Source organism: Gekko japonicus, unplaced genomic scaffold, assembly GCF_001447785.1.
Source record: "Gekko japonicus isolate JY-2015 unplaced genomic scaffold, Gekko_japonicus_V1.1 scaffold127, whole genome shotgun sequence".
NCBI classification, from domain to species: domain Eukaryota; kingdom Metazoa; phylum Chordata; class Lepidosauria; order Squamata; family Gekkonidae; genus Gekko; species Gekko japonicus.
In genome coordinates this window covers 220,182-242,053 of record NW_015170891.1, presented here as the reverse complement: position 1 = coordinate 242,053, position 21,872 = coordinate 220,182, and the positions used below count along the sequence as shown (strand labels likewise).

The 21,872-nt window shown below is 43.4% G+C and overlaps 2 protein-coding genes across 5 annotated transcripts in view; one reads left to right on the top strand and one right to left on the bottom strand.

Annotated features, from left to right (window-relative positions):
• The window catches only part of NEK6 (NIMA related kinase 6), a 209,739-nt gene extending 207,321 nt beyond the window's left edge, over positions 1-2,418 (top strand). For all 4 annotated transcript variants that reach the window (XM_015418434.1, XM_015418435.1, XM_015418436.1 and 1 more), the window contains one exon: positions 903-2,418. In XM_015418434.1, the coding sequence (XP_015273920.1) occupies positions 903-1,013 (111 nt within the window). In that variant the 3' untranslated portion in view covers positions 1,014-2,418. The remainder of the gene's footprint in view (positions 1-902) is intronic.
• An 82-nt stretch (positions 2,419-2,500) lies between these two features.
• PSMB7 (proteasome subunit beta 7) overlaps positions 2,501-21,872 on the bottom strand; it is a 38,426-nt gene continuing 19,054 nt past the window's right edge. Inside the window, exons 7-8 of the mRNA XM_015418437.1 lie at positions 6,711-6,862; positions 2,501-3,881 (exon numbers count right to left, since the gene is read on the bottom strand). Coding sequence (XP_015273923.1) covers positions 3,770-3,881; positions 6,711-6,862 — 264 coding nt within the window. The 3' untranslated portion in view covers positions 2,501-3,769. The remainder of the gene's footprint in view (positions 3,882-6,710; positions 6,863-21,872) is intronic.

The window sequence follows — 21,872 nt, the reverse complement described above, 5'->3', positions numbered from 1 at the left end:
GGATAAGGATCAGTCAGGCATACAAGGTGTAGGGGTTAGTACCTCCAGTAGGGGTCACAGGGCACTCTATGGGGGGCAGTCACATCGGCGGCATATAGGGCCTTACTATCCCTAGAAGTCACTTGTAAGGTGGTGACATGGAAATTTGTCCATTCCTTTACAAAGTACTATAGGATTGACAAACTAGCCTCGGCAGAAGCAGCATTTGACAGTAGAGTGCTCCTTCAGGCCCTGTAGGCACCGGAAGTTGTGTGACCCACCCGGGGGGAGCACTGCTTTTTTACGTCCCAGGAGTAAGGAGTCAAGGACTGCCCCACTCCTGGACCACCGGAGAATGGAAGATTTGTATTAACTTACTGTGAAGCTTCCTTCTCAGTGGTCCAGAGTGGGGCAGTCCTACCCACCCTCTCTTGATGGACACGACTTCCTGTCCTTTACATTTTGCAGTGGTTCAGCTGTTCATGAATATGGTCTAACTGATTACGTGATGTGGCGGACTGTTGCTGTTTGTTTGCTCTAATGGTTAAAATACAGGTTTGTGTTTGTTTAAGCCCATGGCTGTGATGGTATTCCCCAGTTGTCTGAGGGGGAAGGAGTTATTTTTTAAGTGAATTTACAGGAGCTCGGGGGTGGCTTTCAGTATGACTGGGGATCAGAGGATAAGCCCCTCCCCTCTGGGATCAAAGTTTGCCGGCCCTGCCTACACAAGGGGGAGGTGCTTTCCCAGGAGTAAGGAGTCAAGGACTGCCCCACTCTGGACCACCGAGAAGGAAGCTTCACAGTAAGTGAATACAAATCTTCCATTCACACAATGGAAAGCTTGAAGATTGGGAGCTTCCAAGATTGGAAATCAGTCATCTTTGCTCTTGTAGAGTGTCTTATGTGCCTTTGTCTCTTTGTAGTTGCGGGAGCTGGTCAGCATGTGCATATACCCAGATCCTGATCAAAGGCCTGACATTGGTTATGTGCATCAGCTAGCAAAACAGATGCATGTTTGGACCTCCAGCACTTGAAGAGTCAGCAAATGTGCTCCATGAAAAGCCAGCCCAGCTTAGTCTTACTTGAACCTTCTGTCTCAGAATGAAACCAAGAGGTGCCTCACCAAAGTCAAGCGAGAGAGTTGAGCCTTCATTGAAAGACGCTTCATGATTTCTGCAGGCCACTTGCAGGGTTCTCACAGAGTGGATATGCTCTCAGTGAAGGCTGTGAGATGCTGCTGCAGGTGTGTGTTATTCTTTTTAAAGCCAATAACATGTTACAGACGTAGATAACTTAAGATCCTTTCTTAAAACTGTTGTGTGTAATCTAGGTTAGACTAAAAGCAAGGGTTTCTCACTGTGCATCTGACACACCCCTTGTATTTTAACTAATGTGAAATATTGAAATAATTCCTTTGTGAAATCACTTTATACTAATGTAAGAATTTCAGTAGAATTTGTGTAATTTTGTATAACTGCTACTTTGCCTCTTCTGCAAATGGTTAATAGCAAATTCAGTTTCTAGTTCATTTATTTTTTAAAAGTATCTGCCTGGAGTTTTTATACTTTCCCTTCTTTGCAAAAATAGAATATGGAGAAAGGGGAACACCTCTGAAAGTTTTTTTAAAAAACTGAAACTTTAAAATGGCTATTATGCATTGCATTTTATTTGTTAATGTGGCTGCAGCTGAGGAAGACTCCAGAATCTGCCTCACACCAAAGCTTTTTTGTAACGTTCCTTGCCTGTACAGGCAGAGAACTTGTGAGAATCTCAATAGCTATTCTTACACGAAGACCAGTGTTACTGTAAGCAGAAGTTTTGTTGTTTTTTTGGGGGGGGGATACCTTTTTGTAAAATCACTGGTACTTCAGCAAGCCCACAATTACTTTAAAGCAGTGTTTTTAAACAATGTAGGGGTATGACATTGAGCATGAAATAAGCAAAGTTAAAGAAAAAAATCATTTTAATTCAATATCACAACTCTTCTTTACTGTGAAAACTCATTTATAAATGTGAATATTTTAAACAAGCTGATTTGAAGGAAATTTGTTAAGGCTAACTTAAATTTTTCTCACATATTTTTAAATCAGCCAAATTAATACACTGTCCCTAGAAATGCCTAGTAGGAATAGGGCTGCACTCCACAGTTTCTGAAATACAATATTTAGAGGTGTGACATCAGAGTTCTTCAAGGACTGGAGTATGGCCTCTGGGCTGAAGCCTCAAAGGAAATACTACTTTTTCTATAGATAAATGGCTAAATGTACTTTCAGTGAGTTTCTGCAGCTCACTTCCTGCCTTTATAAGGAAAAGGGCAGTGCCAACTGCTAAGCAATTTTGAAGTAATCCTCCAAGGTGTTAATAGCAATCTGTTTAATTGCTGTGAAGTTGCATGTATTACAAGCCCACAGAGAAGTCCAGTCTATTGATCTCTTTAGACAGCCAGGAAATTTTCAGCTCTGCAGAAGTTGTCTACCTGTAATTCTGTGCTGAGCTGCTTACAAACTGGGGGTGGGGTGTCTTTTTTTTTTTTTTTTTAAGCAAGCAAAGAATTTTTTTGATGTGTGACATTGAATAAGTCTCTGGCTGTTGGGAGTTTCAAATTACATATCAGTCTGCTAACGCTGGTCTCTTTCTTGCTACTTAAGATCTTTTAGCACTTAAGTAAATGTATTTCCAAAGAAATTTTTGCAACTGTGCATTTTTAGATAAGATTTAAATGACTTACAAAATAAACAGTTTTCTTTGTAAAAAGAAAAGCAGCACCCAGCGTGGAGGCATGCAGTTGGTAATTTGCATGTCTTTGGGTTTAGAGGTTTTATCTTGTCAGTGGTTTCTTACAAAAAGGATTGACTTGAAGCGTGAGTAGAATGCCGTTAAGCCTGCACACTCCTGTTTTCTGCAACATCTGAACAATGATGATTCAAAGCCAAACATGGTGGAAGCAGTTTTAAAATAACAAAACTCACATACTTCTGGAACAAGCTAGCAACAAGATTTCAGTCTCAAGTTCCCAAGGTAGGCTGAGAGCTGGTATCAACATCCCCTCATCACTCTCCCCCTAGATTAGAAAGGTGCTCCTGGCACCAATCCCCCCCCCTATAATTTAGCTATCTGAAGCTTTTGAGAAGGCCCTTAAGAGGGAAGGGTCTGTGCCTGATTGTTGGAGGATGTACATATACTGAAGTGTTATGAATAAGCGTATCAGTTGTGTCCCTGACATTTTGTGGCACTTTCCTGTAGTACTCAATGCACATGAGGGGGGGGGGGAGGGTGGAACATTAGGCCTATTTACACATTTTAAGCAGACATGGCTGAATCACGGCACTTGAAATGTGTGCAGTGTGAATACATTTATTTCTCCTCAGGTACATCCACAAAATTAGTGCCAAACAAATGATTAACTGTGAGAGTTTGTTTTAAAAGTCACTAGCCTACTCTCAAGGAAGTAATGGAACATCTAGCTAAACAGCCTTCCTTGATGGAGCCAGTTGGGCTACACTTGTCTATTCCCATAAAGCAAAGTTTACTTACCCTGTGTGGCCAGACACTTATCCACATTCTGTCCCCAGAGGTGTGTGTAACCCAGCACTAAGTAAATTGTCTATTCAGAGCCATAAGGAATGCTCACTTGCATATTTGTGAGTCTTCCTCTGTTCCCACATTAAATCACTTAATCAACTATTTCCCATTGATGTTTATTAATTCTGAACAGCCCAGCATACACAAAGGTGTTTCAATATAAAAGCAATACACCTGGCCCACTCCAAGGCCTTGAAAGTTTAATAAATCAAGATGTGTCCATTGTTTGTACTGTTTCATCCATCACTTCAAGATCCAGCAGAGTAACTTTTTCAGTGAGAATGCCCGTGGTTCCTCTTTCACACCTGTATTTTCCTTGCCTGTTGGAAGAAGAAACCATCATTGGGTAAAAGGTACTTAAAAACCTCCAGCGGTCAATGAATACAGCAAACAAGTGATGCCTCATTCACACTTCGTACAGAAACTGGATATAATCAGCAGTTGGAGTCTGAACTAAACAAGATGGGGATTCAACTGTATTTATACACATGGACACTGTTCATGTCTTGCATCATCTTAATAAAAGCTGTGGGAGAACTAAACCCTGCCTGTTCCTTACTTCACTTCATTGTGTTCGTCTCCCACCCCCAGTACCAGGGTGCAGCAGGATTTAGTTTTAAAAACTGCTTTAGATGTGAACAAGCAGGAATCTGAGAGAAACTCACTGGGAAATCCCCACTCCTGCGAGGAGGGCACTGAACTCTGGTAGTGCTTGGGAAGGAAGCAGAGGGAAGGGGCTTGTTGCCAGGTCATGGGGGCTGGCCCCAGATGCCTAGGGTCCCTCCCAGCCCTAATACAATTGGTATTGAGTACCTGCTAGCTAGAAGGAAGGAAGGACAGTAGTGGTAACCCAAAGTCCTTCCCCCTTTAGTGTTTGTGATTTTTCTGGGGGTTCTCAGTACTGTAGAAAAATTATCCTTGCCTGTGTCTGATCCCATTCTCTTGGTATATTGATCTGCACAAGGGCCAGGTTCAGAATTACATGAGAATCTCAGAGATTCAGGTTTGAATCCCCACTCTGCCATGGAAATTTGCTAGATGACATTAGACAAATGTCTGATGATACAACCAAGGTGGGGAAATGTATGTTGCCCTGGGTCCCCTCTGGGACAGAAGAATGTAGTATAAATAAACCTTCTGCTTACATGGGTAAAATACATGGTAGAGCCAAGTTTAGTTTATTTCTATTACAGTCCTTAGACCAGATATGCTTACAGATATATATACAGTAGAAGCAATAAAAGAGAAGTGGCCCCTTAAAGATCAAAGACAACACATTTATTCCATCACATTCCTCAAAAATGTATGCTGAAATAAATTTTGTTAAAGATTGTCAATGGGCTTCTGAGCATCAGGTTTCATTTTAGACACAGCATCATTGCAGCCTCTGTTACACACCTCAGAGGAAAAAAAATCCCCACAGCTCAGGCAAGAAGGTACAGAGTTCTGAAAAAGTCTGCCCCTCCAACTGATACCAGAGTGAGTGCCAGTTTTGCCTGTGGGAGGTTCTGAAAGCAAACCTCAGCTGACCTTGCCCAGAAGAGCTAAGCACTACCTAAGTATAAGAACACAGAATGCTATTTATAGAAAACCTTTCTTATCTTGCTTTTAATAGCAGGTTCCATGGTTACTCCACTGTGTCTCACACATGGGGTGAAAGTACAGACTGCAAAACCTGTCAGTGGACACAGACTCAGCAGTTCTAAATCTCAGTGGGTTTCTATCCAGCCAAAGGGAAATGACATGATCAAGAACCACAACTCCTCATGAAAAACAACTTTTCCGGAAATTTTGAAGCTCGGGGGGAAATCCGGGTTTTTCCCCGTTTTTTTTCGGGGGAAAACGGAAATTTTCGGAAAAAATGAAAAAATGCTAAATTGAAAAATTGAAAAAATGCTACATTAGCATTTCTTTTGTCTTTTCTAGTTTGAAAGTCATTCTGTTACTTTAGGAACATAAAATATGACTATGGACATTTTTACTTGGCATGAAATTATCACAACTAGCATATTAAAAATATAGTGTATCCAAACAATTATTACAGAATATCCACCCACATGCAAAAACAAAACTGAAACTTTTTTATTTTCTTCTGACAATCGCACCTCCTAAAGGAAGAAATGCATCTTGTTCTTGCATTGGAGAGTTCAGTTTGTAACCTAGGACTTGTTTGTCCTCAGTGCACAGAAATTACAACAATCTAATACCATATATATTACCATATTATACCATATTTATATATATAAAAGAAATGATTTGGAAAATATTTGAACACCTGGTCTTAAAATATTTTATTCATTATGTTAAAATAAAACGTTCCATAATCAATTCTTTTCTTTTTTCAATTTTTCCAATATTTCGGAAAAAAACAAAAAAGGCTTCAGGAAAAAAACAGGAAAAACCCAGGGTTTTTCCAAATTTTTCCGTTTTTTTTCCGGCCCTTCACATCTCTAGATCTTACACTCCCCACATAAGACATTTTGAATGAGCACTGTATAGTAACAGAAAAGGAACTGTTGTGATTTTAGTCTCTGGAGACCTGGGGTTTGTCAATGTAACCCCAGTTTTCATTACACAACCCTGTACTATTGTGTACCATTTTCCATAACATGAGACAATAAGGAACAACTCTCCCTGAGCTAAGATGCAATTCTGACACTCCTGTTGAGGTATTGCAATGTTGGTATTGCAAAATTTCACCCAGCAAAGAGAAAACATTTGCTTCCCGCACACGAAGAACCACCCCTTCAACCCAAACCATTTTAACTGGCACAGCCAGCCAGCTGTTCTCCTTCAGGAAATGCTGGCTCTGTTGCACCCTTGTGAATGTCTCTCTCAAAGCCCTCTGTTCCTATCACAATGAACTCATACAGCTTTTGAAACTAGCAGGCCTCCTCAGATTGACAAGTGCTGCAGGAACAATTCTTTTGTTAATTTGTTTTTCAAAAAAAGAGCATATTAATTATCTAAACTAGGACAGTTTGTACCATCAACTCCAATCAGGACAACATTCTCTGAAGTACTTCCAGTTACAAATGTTCGCAGCCCATAGATGCAATCCCCACACACCTGGTATGTATTAAGCTTCTGAAAACTAAGTGGAATCTACAGGCACTCAAAGAATCTATCACCACTGGCAAGACACTCACCTTTCCCCCTTTTTGTTCGGTGTGTCATAAGGACGGAGGAAGTCCAGCTTGTTCTTGCTTATGACACACAGATCAATATTGCTGCCTGATCCCAGATCATTGTATATCCCAGCTGCAATGGCATCTCTCACAAGCTGCTTGGCTTCCTCTTCCTGGAAAAAAAGTTCCAAACAAATATTAGTGGCTCAGTCCTCCCACACTTCCAAGCAGTTATGCTGGGCTGTTCATCACACACAAACTCTCAGGTATTTCACACCTTCAGCAAATCACAGAATACAAACACGGGAAAGGCAGAGGGACTCTTCTATAGAAACAGCTGGTACTTCAAACAGGCAGAGAAATATTAAGGCAGTAACTCGAGGGAAGATGGAACTGCCATTCCTGCAAATATGCCAGTGCAAACACACGTACATGTATATGCACGGCATCATTACCATACTGAATTACGTCTATGCCTGAGCAGCTCAGCAGGATCAACCCACAACAGGAATGGTTCAGATCTAAACCCTGTGCGTGAACATTTACTATCAAGTTATACACCCCAGGCAAAACCATTACTAGTTGGCATTCAACCAGCTGCCGCCACCACCATCATTAAGCTTGAACTTCAAATGTACCCCGCCCTCTTTGTAAGGCAACAATTCTGCAGGTAAGCAACTTCTGCACAAAACTATGAACATATCTGTTATTCTGTTGCCCAGTGAAAGGGGTGCAGACAAATGTTGCTGCACATTTGTAATTGTATTCAGCTCTTGCTTATTTTTGACAATATAAATCTGCAATATTCCCCCTCCCACTGCTTATTTGATCAGATACAGACTTTAGTAGTTAAGATCCCAGCCAAGGAAGAAGTCCCATCACAGGTATTTCCTGATGTACTGTTCCTGATGTTTTTCTTAGAAAATAAAACCCAAATTTATAAAAGCTAACAAAAGATGGGCCACACACAAATTGGAACAGACCATCTGACTTTAAAAAAAAATCCACCAAAACAGTGTTTAAATTGCTTCAGCAACACATCCTGTACAGGTAACCACAGCTTGCACTTTAAAAATTATACAAGAACAAACTCTCCTCTGAATACCTTGCACAGTCATCCTTTTAATAGATGATTTTCCAGCAGAGAACAGATGCATTTGGTGACCAATTCTGTGCATCAAGAAATACCCTTAATAAAGTGCCACCCTCTACCATAAACAGGAAACGGAAGGAATTCCCCATTACATTAGCACCCTCTACAGACTCAAAGAAGAAAGGAAATTCGTATTTCAGTAACTTTTCTGGACAAGCATTTCTGGCCTAAATGGCAATGTTTTCAAATTATGATTTTAGTATTTTGGGAAGAATCTGTGGAACACAGCAGTGAATAACAGCACTGTGGAACTACAGACACACACAGTTCATATGGTTTCCTAAGCACAACTGGGTTTCCTTATAACCTCTAAGTAGTGCCAGGAGAAGGTTAAATTGCATATTATTTTGCTAGTGGTGAAGGGCTTGTCTTTAAAGCTTGTCCAGTTAAAGATTTCTAAAATGGCAACTCCCCTTCAATAACAAACTACTTACAAGTTTCTTACTAAACCTAAATTTGCAATTCCCACCATACCCCAAAAGCCCCCCTAGAATAATTCTGTATTAATCGCTAAAATATCTCAGTAGAAGAATCTGATTGAAAGTGCCAGTATCCTCAAGATCTGGCTTGCTTCCCCTGTATGGGAAATTCTCCATTCCAGCTGACCACTTACCGAACCCTTGCTCTCGGAAGCCCACTTCTGCTTCTCCAGAACAATCCATCTTCAGACTACCTAACCCTACAGAGCTGCCCATGCCAAGGCTCCTTCTAGCTCAATGCTCAGCTAATAGCCAGAGGGCAAACAGCAACTCCTCCCATCTCCTATAAATCCTCCAGACATAGCCTCAGGCTTCACCACAGGAGAATACGGATTGCAGGGTGTATTTTCATTCTAATCCCAAGGGGTTCTCAGATTTAAGCAGCAGCTGCATGAGTATTGCTGAAGAGGCCCCTGAAGTGCAATTGTGCCTTTTCCCAGCACATGTTCAGCACACTCTAGTGATCCTCCACACAAGGGGCTTCCTATGGAGGCCCCCAAATTCTCACAGCTCAATTAGGACAGAGACCAAGAGGTTTGCATTCAGCCAGACATCCTTCAACCAAATGAAAGAGGAAATTTTTCAAATACTCTCAAATTAAGCTTTGGCCTGGGGTCACCCTGTGAATGACTGGTGTATGGCAGCACCTTGCTTAATTCTAGAATAATTTTCATTAAATGCAGTAATACCAGGGATGATTCAGACATGTCCATGAAAATCTGCTAAACCTAGTCTTTAAAAAAACAGTGTAGCAAGAAATAATTCAGTACAACAGCAAGCAAAAACAGATACAAAAATCTGAAACTAAGGGGGGGGGAATCAACATGACAATTTGGATCAACAGTGCAGGTTTTTTTTCTATCTTTCTTTGAAGATTGCTCAACTTTTAGCCAATTTCAATAGTATTTGAGTTTTTAAAACTGCTTAAGGTACTGAGAAACTAAATTTCATTTATCAAGGTCCCATATAATTAAAATACTTTCAAAGGAAGATTTGCCACATCAGGCCCATGCAACATTTTAAAAAACTTGATTTAACACCTCCTTCCTATTAAAGGAGCAGTCACATGTACTACAGTATTACTATTGCACAAAAAGATGGTTGTAATGGCACTGAGAAACCTTGGTCCTGCATACAAGCCCCAAATGCCAGCTCCCACCAAGTGAGTTTTTTTAGAATCACGAGAGGCTTATAATGAAAATGCTGACAGTCACAGTCTTAACGATGGTGGCACAAATGACGCAGTGTAATAATTAATCTTTTTTTAAAAAAAAAACCCCTCTAAAACTTCTGAGTATATAAAAGGCGCACTTCTTCCTTTATGGTTGCAAAGACCAAGCTAACTGGGAATATCATCCTCTGGGGTCCACGGATGCTCCTTAAATGAGATTACTGTAAGAGTGATGTACTGTAATACAAGTCAGCTGTGACAAGCAGCCCTTTATAGACCGCTCGGCTTCCTCCATTGCTACATCACACAATGTGTCCCAGGACTCCAATGTGCTCCTCCATTTACCGCCACATGACAAATGGGCAGCACTTGTAAAAAGCACAAAGAGGTCCGGGCCAGCTACGTAATGGTCACCACAGCTGTGCCAAACTGCTGGAGGGGGGCACAGCAGACCCCCAAGTTCATTAAACTGACCAGTAATGGATCTTTCAAAATGCGTCTGAGGAATTGAACAGTAAAGGCTAAAATAAATAACTCAGCATGGAGGCTCATCCGAAATGGTGTTTGATAAATTATTTATAACTGAGGAGATTGTCTGCATTTAATTTTGGAGCTACTGGTAGCATCTTTAAAAGATGATTTATGTGTTGTAATGCCATTAAACTCTATATTGGCCCACTGCTGGCTATAAAGTCTGCTGAGATTTAGAGAACGAGTTTTAAACTGTCACAGCAACATCATAGTAGATAGAAACAGTATTAAATCTTTACTTTAAACCCGTTATCTGGAGAATTGCATTTTGTAGACACTCCAAAACTGATAGATTACCTCTCTCCAACTGCAGTGGCAAGAGTCCCAAATAGCCCTCCCCTGGTAGAGAACTTCTCTACATTAGTCTTCCAGAGAGCTCCAGTCACTTAAGTGATTTGCAGAGCAGGGAGAGCAGAGCACCCAAATTTAATTTCAAGCATTCTACAAGGGAAAAGGCTGGTCAAGGATGTATCAAATGTTCAACAATTTCTTACAAAAAGCTTTCAAGAGAGAACCACTTCACTGATGTTTCTGAATGTCTCAGACAAAATAATGTGAGTGTCTGCGGTACGCTATCCTATTAAAAACAGTTTGGGAACCTAAAAACTAATTTTCATATATGTTTGTTTATATTTTTATCTAGCCCCTCTCACCCAGGCCCAAAGCAGCTTACATCATTTTCTGCTTCTCGGTTTTATCCACACAATGATCCTGTGAGGTACTGGTTAAGCAGAGAGTATATAATTGGTCTGAGGTCATCCAGCAAGCTTGCATGGCAGAGTGGGGATTCAAACCTGGGAGTCCAGATCCTAGTCTGGCACTCTAACTACGACACTCTAACTATGACACAACACTGGCTCTAGTCTGCAAACAATTACTGTATGCCATTGGTAGCAATTCTGAGTGCACCAAAAGGTCACCTACATGTTGAAAGCAGTTTGCTTTTAAACTGCTACATCTTGCTAAAAATCCAGTTTCCTCCTAAACTCTTCTTTGCAGTTCCAATGTGTGCAAATGAAATTTGCTCAACACCCTTTTTGTACCCCAAAAGCAAAATGTACAAATTACTTTAAGTATCTCTGACATGACCAGGGGAATGTTAGTGCCATAGTAAAAATCTATACAAAAGTATTGGGAGTTTGGGACCAGGCATGAAGAATGCCAGGTCTTACAGAAGGCTAATTAGACCTTGGAAGAGTAATCGGCAGACTTGATTGTGTAGAAATGTGGATACGCCTGTCTTCTGGGAGAAATTTCCTCACAATCAATACATAACGGGAAGCAAAACTAAATCTACTGGGAAGCTCTGGAAGGGAGCTGACCCCAGGCAGCCACTCCAAATCAAAAGAGTTTGACTGCTTCATGATCCGTCTCTTCTGTCCAGCCCCCCCTCCAGTTTTTTTTGGGGGGGAATCCCAAAGAGGAAAGGCTGGAAAGGTTGGTTCACATCTGGCATGTGCCTGTGAACCAAGCACCATCTTTGGAATCGATAGGGAAATACTAGCAAAGGCACCTTTCATTCTGATGCTCAATACTTCCTACAGTGCAGTGGGAAGGGAATGAATGCACTTCAGAAAATGTTTTGAGGCTTAAACCTCAAACTGATTAGAAGTGGCAAGGTTTTTGCTTTGTTCCTACTTTGCTTTTGAGTGATCACTCAGGAAATGTTAAAACTGTCTGAAACAGTTACCAGCACAGTCCTTATTTGGGACAAGACTGGTTTGTGTAAGCACACTATTTCTCTCATTCATCTATTTATGGAAAATGGTCAAGCCACACATTTCTGTGGCTGCAGACTATTGAAGGCTGTCTTCTCAGAGACTGGAAAGTATACTGCAAATACGCCAAACCTGCTACTGAACAAGTCATTCTGTAATCAAAGTATTTTGAATCTGAGGGGGTCGCTTTTGTTTCTGAGCCAGGCAGGGTTTACGACGACGAGTTGGAAAATTCCTGGACATCTGGATGTAGTGTCTACCCTCTGGAGCTGTCATTTTCTCCAGGGGAACTAATCGTTTTACTCTTGAGATAAATTGTAAGTCCAGGAAAACTCCCAACCCCACTTGAACACAGGCAGCTCTAGAACCAGGTGAGGGAATATATATCTCTGAAAGATGGGCTTGCCATATTTGCACTGACACTGTTCTGTTCCTCCAAAACTGCTAATAAGCCTTACCATTTTTTGAAAATCTCTCCAAAAATTTCACACTGCATTAATACACAGGATAATATTTGGTTGTAGTATGAAACTCGTGCTACAGTGCCATGTACATAGACATTTTCAAGATAGTTGCTGCTTCATATTAACTGGTTACACTTGCTCCCTGCACTGTTTCCCACTGAACTATGCTGCTCTGTCTATACAGCCAGAGGCAACTGGGTAAAACATCCACAAGCATATAGTGCAGATTTGCACAACTTGCTGCCTTTAGAGTTACAATGAAGAAGTAACCTTGTCAATGCAACAGATTCCACAACAGCAAAACCAGGCTCTCCCTATCACCAAACTGCATCCCTCGCAGCTCCCCTTTTCTGCCTTCCCATCCTAATATTGTGGCCAAACAAGAAAAAAAGGTAGATGAAACATTCCTACTTATGACCAGACACCACATGCATCTTTGCTTTATGCTTACAGGTGGCTGAGGGAGGGAAAGCAGATGCCCTGCTCTCGCAGGATTAATCTGTCAGAGCTCATGGCATGGGGACTGTGTGGTCATGGGAAAGACGCACAAGGTTATGTGAACAGAAGAGCAAGCTACTGTAGCACAGCTTCCTATTTTTTCCATAATGAAAGTATTAGAGGATTCTGCTGAAAGCTCCCATTGTGTAGAGCAACAGGCTGGTCTTCAAAAAGTCCACCAATAAGCTCTTACCATCATGAAGGACCCAGTCATGCAACATGACACCATGACTATAAACACCTGTATTGGGACATCTACAGATGCTTCTTCTAGCAAGCCTCCAAAGGTGTCCATTATCTAAATGTAAGCCGACATACGGAATCTAGCTGCTGCTGCTGCTGCAATAAAGTCCAGGTCTGGCTATTGTACCTCCCAAGCAACTACTGGTTTATTGGCATTTGTAACCCTTCTTCTTCCAAAGAGCTCAGGGCAGTATATATATATGACCCCCTCCTTTCCCACATTTGCGCCTCATAACAACCATAAGAGAAAACAACTGGGCTCAACTTCTCTACATGCTAAAGACAAGAGAACATAAGCATGCCTGATACATCCATGTATCTTGTAGGTTTATCTTTCCAGTGCCAGGGAAGGCTTTGATGCACTGCACATTCAAGCAATGCTTTAAAAAAAGAAAACTATTCACCAGGAAGAAGCAGGCTCATCTGTGACTGAAACTGCAAGGTATACAGAGTAATTTTTATTGCACCTGAAATTGGCAGGATACAAATCAAGCCAAGACTTGTGTGTCTTCCTTGCCTTCAAGCATTTAAAAGGATTCAGCATTGCATGATTTGTGTTGTTAACAAAAGAGAAGAAATGTAAGCTTACTGGAGCTTTGTTCTTTCCGTTATCAGTAAAACACCCATATCTTAAAGCTTTCCAACTGCAGCTGGCTCAACCTATGCTATTTTCACAATGTATCAGTACATATGCCTGTGAGCCTGGCTTCCTCTTTCTCACTTCCTGCACCACAAGTACAATAAACCATGTTAATATTTCATACCAGTGTGAAATATGCCACAGTATCAATTCAACATCTGTTGTCTTTAGGGTTCAGGAGTCCCGCAGTGGCCCTTTCAATTTGTAATTGAGTTCTATACTGAATTAATCAGCAGTTTATCTTTTTCTGTTAAAAAATCTTCCCTACTAACCTGAATTTACATTAACAATTTATGCTGAGTTACCAGCCAAGATACAAAACATATGATTCTAGAATCACCATTCTGTAATGTCACCTTCTCCTATTTCATCCCTCACAGGAGCAGCAGAAGCCATTCCACTGGCTAAAACCTCACATCACAAAGGAGATGTGTGGAGACTCCCTTGGGCTTTCAAATCACTAAAAGCTAAACTCCAACTCCCAGACACAATTTATTACTGGTGGTTTTGTGATATTGCCAGGATTTTCAGAGCAAAATAAACCAGACTTGTTTGACAGGGAAGAACAGATCACATGAATAAATCTGCAGTAAGAGCCCCAATTTCTAAAATCCAGTCTTCACTGTCTGTCCTCATCTCAGCTTCAGTGATGTGGGCAAGGACAGCAAGCCGAGAAACAGGAAGTTTGCAGAACTGTGCACCATATTGCGCCAAGGGACATGCTGCTAACAGTGACTCTCTGTGGGGCATTAAAGTGTGGATGTTCATATTTTCCTAACAACATAAAATAAAATCAGTCTTGGGTAAAAGGAGGGAAGAAATCAGGGATCCCCAATATGGCACCTGTGGGCACTGTGGGGCCAGGTGGGGCTCTTGTCCAGGTAGGTTTCTGACTGGTGAGAAGATTAAAATGCAGATTAAATGGTGGTGTTTCAGCAACAGCTGCCACCAAAGTGTTCTTTTTATTCTCTCACTTTTCTTTCCCAGTGTATTTTTAAAATCACCCCTCTTCTCCCTTGCACTTTGGCTTCCTCAAAGAGTGTGGCTCTGCCTCCTGTGGCAGCCATTTTGTGCTTGCACCCACCCCCGTGTCAAAATCACAAAAGTGCCTGGAGACTATCATTAAAGAATTCTGAGGAGATTCAGTGAAATCTCCCTCCAAAGTCCATTAAAAAGCTTTTTCAACCCCATCCAGCATTTCAAGAGAGTTTCCTTGATCTTCGACGTGGTCTCTGTGCTTCACACCAATGGGAACTAGTGTGCATGCGCTGGATCGATCGGTGCTGTAGCAAGCTCTTTTAACAGATTTTCGCACCCAGAACTCTTGTTTGTTGAAGAACTACACAGACTTGAATGGGGGGGGGGGGATATTGCAATCCCAACACCACATCCCATTGTGGTGAAAAATGAAACAATATGCATTTGAACGTATCAAAAATAATGACCTATCCTCCATATCTCTTCTTAAGAGTGAAAAGTGATCTTCATCGTGGTCTCTGTGCAGTACCTGCGCACAACCCCGACCAGAGACGTCTAGAGCTTTGCCTCAGAAAGCTTTTCGCAGGCTCTCTTCCCGCCCTGGGGAGCAGGCACGTACTGCGCATGCCTGGAGCGAGGGAGAGAGCCACCTCCCACTCAGATCTTCAACCGCCTGTGTGTTCACACCTCATTTCTATTGCGCTCCGTATTTGCCTTAGCCTTAGCCGTATTTGCCTTAGCCGTATTTGCCTTAGATATTTCTTCATCATTGTGTCTTTTTACTCTTCTTTCCTCACTACTTATATTTTTTAAAAAAGAATAAACCTTTCTTTCTTCACTTTCGTTCTTTTCCCCCCTCCCCTATTTGGTGGGTGGGGTGGAGAGTGTATGGGCAAAACTAAGATTTTAAAGTGTGTCTTCGTTGCCAAGCTAAAATTCCTTCGAACGACGGTCACAATTTTTGCCTTCTTTGTCTGGGGGAATCCCATAGAGTTGATAGCTGCGTCCATTGCGCTAGTTTTACTAAGCTAGCTAGACGTAATAGAGAGGCTCGGTTTAGGGCCGTGCTTTTAGAGGCAGCTCTGCGCCCTACCATGGCTTCAGCCGTTTGTCAAAGATCAGATGGGGCTCCGAAGGCACCAAAGCTAAAACCTAAACGGCTTGAGGATAAGGCTCCGTCAAAATCGAAAGTCAAGCCCTCGACATCGGCTTCGACTTCGGCTGTCGACCTGGTCGTCATTACCGTCTTAACGACATCAACTCCTACTGTGGCTGTTGTACCTAACAAGTCCACTTTGCGGCCTCCGACACCACCGCCTACGCTCTCTTCAGCGTCTGGCCTTATTCTGCTGGGTCAGTCTACGAGATCGCCTCCCGATTTGTCATATCACTGGGACTCTCAATCTCCGTCTTCACACACCCGTACCCCGATCCACGATTTGGAGGGCAGGGAGCATTCTGTCGGCTGCCATTCTCGATGTGATCAAAAACGTCTCATTCGTCATCCGTCGCCTTCCCCCTCGGGATCGCCTTCTGACGACCAATACTGGTCTCCTGATGAACGAGATCGGCCTGACTATTTATCCTTATTACTATCCGAGGTCTCCTACTCCTCAGCTGCACCACTATGATCGGCTTCATCACTTTGAACGTACTGAGCATCGATGCATTTCGGATCACACCAGACGTTCTAGGTCCGTGACTTCGACCTGCTCCAGGGCTCCTCACCACCCTCCTGAGCTCTCAAGACCTAGGGATGCCCCAAAGAGTTCTCCCTTAGAACTTGGGCTTCATCCCCCTGTTGATGACCCTATGCCGGCTGATCTCACTCAACTGCTGAGATCATCCTCTCCCATGTTGATCTCCGTCAACTCAAATTCAGGAGACCTAGAACTCAATGTTCCGCACATCAACGATGAGCCTCGGGGCTCAGGTTCTATTTCCCCCACTGAGGGCCGGAAATCGTATTTGGAACTCGTAACCAGGATGGCCTCTGCGCTTCAGGTCCAGGGTTCCACTGAATCCCCAGCTGTGACCAATGTTGTTCACAAGCTTGTTCAGGCCAACCTCCCGCCTTCTATGGCCCTGCCTCTGTTGCCGGTCCACCTTTCTGCCCTTAAAGAGTCCTAGGTCCATCCCGCTTCAATTCCCCCGGTCTCCAGACAATACGAAGCTCTTTATAAGGTCCAAGAGAACTCAGGGAAGTTTCTCTTTAGGCAGCCTCCACCAAATTCTATGGTGGTACACTCTTCCTTGAAATCAAAGCAATCTGTCCGCCACTCTGCGCCTCCTGACCGCGAGGGTCGCAGCAAGGTCGATCTTATCACGAAGACGTATTCCTTCGCCTCTATGAATCTTCGTATTGTCCTACCTGTCGTATCTGTCGGTTTATGCTTTTAATGTGGCTAATGCAGTACATCCCATCTTGGAGTTTGTTTCGGAGGAACACCGTCCCACGTTGTCGGGGGCTCTATCGGAAATTTGTACGATCTCTCAAAACAGCAAATTAATTCAGTCCGCCATGCTGTCACTTGCTCCTCAAAGGTCCTTGTCTCCTCCGCCACCCTCCGTCGCCATGCTTGGCTAAGAGGTACCTCTTTACAGCCCGATGTGAAATTTCGGACTGAGGACCTCCCATTCGATGGCGAAGGTCTCTTCCACTCTACCACTGACAAGGCCTTGAAGGCCGTGGATGATGGTCGGAAGCAGGCTCGGAACCTGGGTGTCTCGACCTCGACACCGTTCCTGTAAACCATATTATGCCAGGAGCCAGCTGTCTCCCACCCCCACCTCCCAATGGAGAAAGAGGCCCTATAACTCCCATTACCCAAATAGGGCACGCCAACAGGCCCCTAAAAAACCCCAGCAGCCCAAGCAGTCTGCCTGACCGCTTCGATCGCCTGCCGTCTCCTCCGTCGTACACCCCTCCCATCCGGACCCAACTCTTCCCTTTTCTGTCAACGTGGGAAGAAATTTCCACTGATTCCTGCGTCCTCACCATCCTACGGGTCGGGTACGCCATAGAGTTCATTTCGCCTCCCGACCTGCCTGATTTTGTCATCACCCCCCCCCCCCCGATCCTCTCCTCCATTTCGAAATTTCGGCACTTCTGGCCAAGGGCGCCATCGAAGTAGTCCCAGAGGCGCAACGAACCCTAGGCTTCTATTCCAAGTATTTCCGTGTACCAAAGAGGGATGGCGGCTTCAAGGCCATTATGGATCTTCAAGATCTGAATTGATACATTCGATGCCACAAGTTTCAAATGGTTGCCCTACAATCTATTCTTCCACTGATTACCAAGGCTGCATGGCTCACCTCTGTCGATCTCCTGGACGCGTATTTTCATGTTACTCTCCGTCCCCATTGAGACCTACCTGTCGAAAGTTCCTGCGTTTCGCTGTCGGCAACGCACACTACCAATACCGAGTTCTTCCGTTCAGACTCTGTACTGCCCCAAGGGTTTTTACCAAGCTGATGGCTGTGGTGGCTGCAGACCTCCATCGTCGTGGGATTGCCCTGTATCCCTATATCGACTACTGGCTTCTCGTCGCTGCCACCCAAGACCAGCTCCTCCTAGATGTCCAAACGACCCTGTCTCTCCCTCATGCCCTCGGGCTTTATGTAAACCTACCCAAGTCATCTCTCCAACCTGTTCAGGTCCTTCAATTTCTGGGTGTCCGTCTCGAGACCAACCTTGAGACCGCGTTTCTCCCGAACTCAAGGGCCTCCGACATACCTTGGTCTCGCAGTTCCAGACCTCTCCCCGGCAGTCTGCTCGGTCCGTCATGAGGCTCCTGGGACACTTTGCGTCTACTGTCTTCGTCATCCGTAATGCCAGGTTGAGGATGCGTCCCCTCCAACTGTGGCTTCTCCGTGCCTTCGACCCTCTCCGCAGTCCGTGGCACAAAATCCTGTCAATCCCACCCTTTGTCATCGACTCCCTCGCCTGGTGGTCTCATCCTCAGCACCTGCTCTCTGGCATGCCCTTTCGACATCCTCCTCCGCAAGTGTCGATCTCCACCGACGCATCCCTCTGGGGTTGGGGAGCCCAGTGTAGAATCCTTTCAGCGCAGGGGACCTGGTCTTGTCGCGAGGCCACCCTTCATATTAATGTCCTGGAGCTGTGTGCGATTCATCTCACTCTCTGCTCTTTCCTCCCGGTGCTTCGAGGCCGAGTCGTTCGGATTGCCTCCGACAACACCACCACCGTTTACTACATAAACAAGCAGGGCGGGACTGCCTTCCTTATATCGATTACTACAGCACGCAGAGTAGGGGAACTAGCTGCCTTTTGGGCTGATCCCCCCTATACAATTTTTCATAAGGAGAAGGTTGTCCTTAGACCAGATCCTTCTTTCCTGCCTAAAGTCGTTTCTGCTTTTCACCTGTCCCAGTCGTTTGTCTTACCTTCTTCCTTTCCGAATCCGACTGATGCACCTCAGAGAGACCTCCACTGCCTCGATGTGCGCAGAGCGCTCTCTTTTTATTTACATAGGACTCAGCCTATACATAAATCTCCTCGGCTGTTCCTTGCCTATGGCCGTCCTCATATCGGGGAGCCGATTTCCTCTCAACGCTTGTCTAAATGGTTGACTTCCACCATAGTCCTTTGCTATGAGCTTGCATGTCAATCCGTCCCTACCTCTGTCACTGCCCATTCTACACAGGCAGTATCGACATCCACCGCTTTCCTGGCTGGTGTTCTGTTGGAGGACATCTGTGCGGCTGCTACATGGTCCTCGGCATCGACCTTCATGACCCACTATGCACACGATGTTCGAGCTCGACGGGATGCTGCATTCGGCCAGTCGGTGCTGCGATCTCTCTTCGCTTGACCCTGCTGTGTCCCCTGATAGGACCCGTGGGTGTTTTTTCTCACTGATGATGCTGTGTCTTAACCAGTATTCTTTGTGTCTTTTGCAGCTACCAGCTCCCTCATCCAACTGGTTCAGCTCTGGTAATCACCCATGTGTGGGACTGCACAGAGACCACGATCAAGATAAACAGGTTGCTTACCTGTAACTGACGATCTTCGAGTGGTATCTGTGCAGTACCACAATCCCACCCAGCCTTCCCCACTGCTGGCATCTCCTGTTCACCTTTCTTTGTATGTTTGGCCTAGTAGCCACCAGCAGATGATCCAACAACTGAAAAAAAGAGAACTAGGTGTGCAATATAATCTTGTTGGTATAGCATGTATCTTTATATAATCTATGGACGGTTTCATTATGTTTAAATTTGTACTGTATCTTTATCCCTTAATGGTATACTCTATGTGAAAGGTGCAATCACATGACCAGCTTAACTAATTATAAAGCTCCAACATTTTTAAGTTTACCCACACTGCTTTTTACTTGTGAATACTGTGGAAACACAATCACACATAAGTAACTAGTTTATTATTATTACTACTATTTATTTTTGGGTTTTAAATAGCTTGATATACTGATTTTCATTTTTTTCCTTAGGTTTATTTTATAATCACTGGGCTAGTGATTGCACTTTAAAGGTCTTATGTGCATATTTATCCTGTGCCTGGTGATTTTACTTCTGAAGTAAGTTTGTGGTCTATATTTACAGATTGGCTATATAGATTTGAAATTCTTTAATTTGTTGTAAAATATGTGTGTATCTTCTATTTTTTATTTTTTACAGCAATTTACTTTACGGTTCTTATTGAATCTATACTTTGTATATATTTCTGATTGTGTTTATGTGAATATAATTATTAACCATCTTGCCACATATGTATGACCTCTGAGGAAGGCCTATTTGGCCAACGCGTAAGGTCAACTTTTTAAGCCCTTGCTATTGTTATGTTTTATATACATTGGTTGTAATGGGGCCCCTATATATGTTTTAAATTTTGTTATTATCAATAAATACATGTACCTTTTTTTATGGAAAGGTTTTAATATTGGCCCTCCTTTTCACTAACCTTTGTTTGGTTCTGGAGTTTATTGTTAGGTTCAGGTTTTTCCCCCTCTTGTTTCTGCACCTTTCTTTGGCTTCATGGGACTTACCGGTAGCGGTCAAAGGAACTGAGTGGGAGGCGGCTCTCTCCCCCGCTCCAGGCATGCGCAGTACATGCCTGCTCCCTAGGGCAGGAAGAGAGCCCGCCAAAAGCTTTCTGAGGCAAAGCTCTAGAAGTTTCTCCAGTCGAGGCCGTGCGCAGGCGCCCAACCCATGTGTGGTACTGCACAGATGACCACTCGAAGATCATCAGCTACAGGTAAGCAACCTGTTTTTCTCTAGACATCAGCAGCTTATGAATACACCCGCCCACATTATCAGGCACAAGTTCTAAGTACTACTAACTGTCTTCTGTAAGTTCACGAAGATGCTCAAAAGGTGCTTGTATTCAGCCATACATTGGATGAATTAAAAGGTGTAGTCAAAATATCTTGGAAGAGTCTGTGTTCTTTGGCTTTACATGCCAAAGACAATACAAAAACCACATCCTTAAGACAGTTCCATATACAATTTCCTTATGGAGAACATGGCTAAAAAAAATTAAGATCACCAGCCACCAGAAGAGTTATTTTTTTAATGTTTTATCATTAATCCTGTAGTGTACAGTAATTCTAGGCAGCATTTTGGAATGGAGGTAGAAAGATTTAGATCAATCCCACTAATGGAGGGAAGCCAAATTAATATCCCAAACCATGTTAAGAATTTAAAAGGGACCAACAGGGGAAGTGCCTCTACTTGGAGAAACAAGAGCAGATGTGTCCTAGTAAGAATGTACCTAGAAAGATGACCATAGTGCTGGCCATGCAATGGGAACAAGAGCATCAATACTGAGTGGCACTGCTCATTCCCAGCCATCAGCGCTCACAAATATACAAACACTGGGCACTCATTTTTGCAAAGGAGTCTAATTTTTTTTAAAGGCATTTGCTTAAGCCAAAGGGGATGCAAGTTACTCAGGCAGCTCTCCAACTTAATGCTGATGGTCTCCCTTGATCTCCATTGTCTGCTGGCAAACCTCCCAGCAAGCGGCCACCTTGCTACGGAGTCATTAAAACTCCGAGTGTCAGCTGGGGGGATTAGCCAGAAGACACCCACACCTGAGCCCCTGTGGCAGAGACATGGGCATTTTGATCAGCCCCACTAATGAAGCCGGCATTCATATGCAGCTTGTCACTGCTCCTGAGTGTCAGTCAGTCACACAAGCAGCCTAAATGAAACTGATGAGGCTGCTGTGCCTGATCAAGATTAAAGTTTGGGCAGTTGTCAAAAAAAAAAAAAAGTACACCACAGTGACTCTCCTATTGTCAGCAGTTAAACTGATACTTGACCACATAC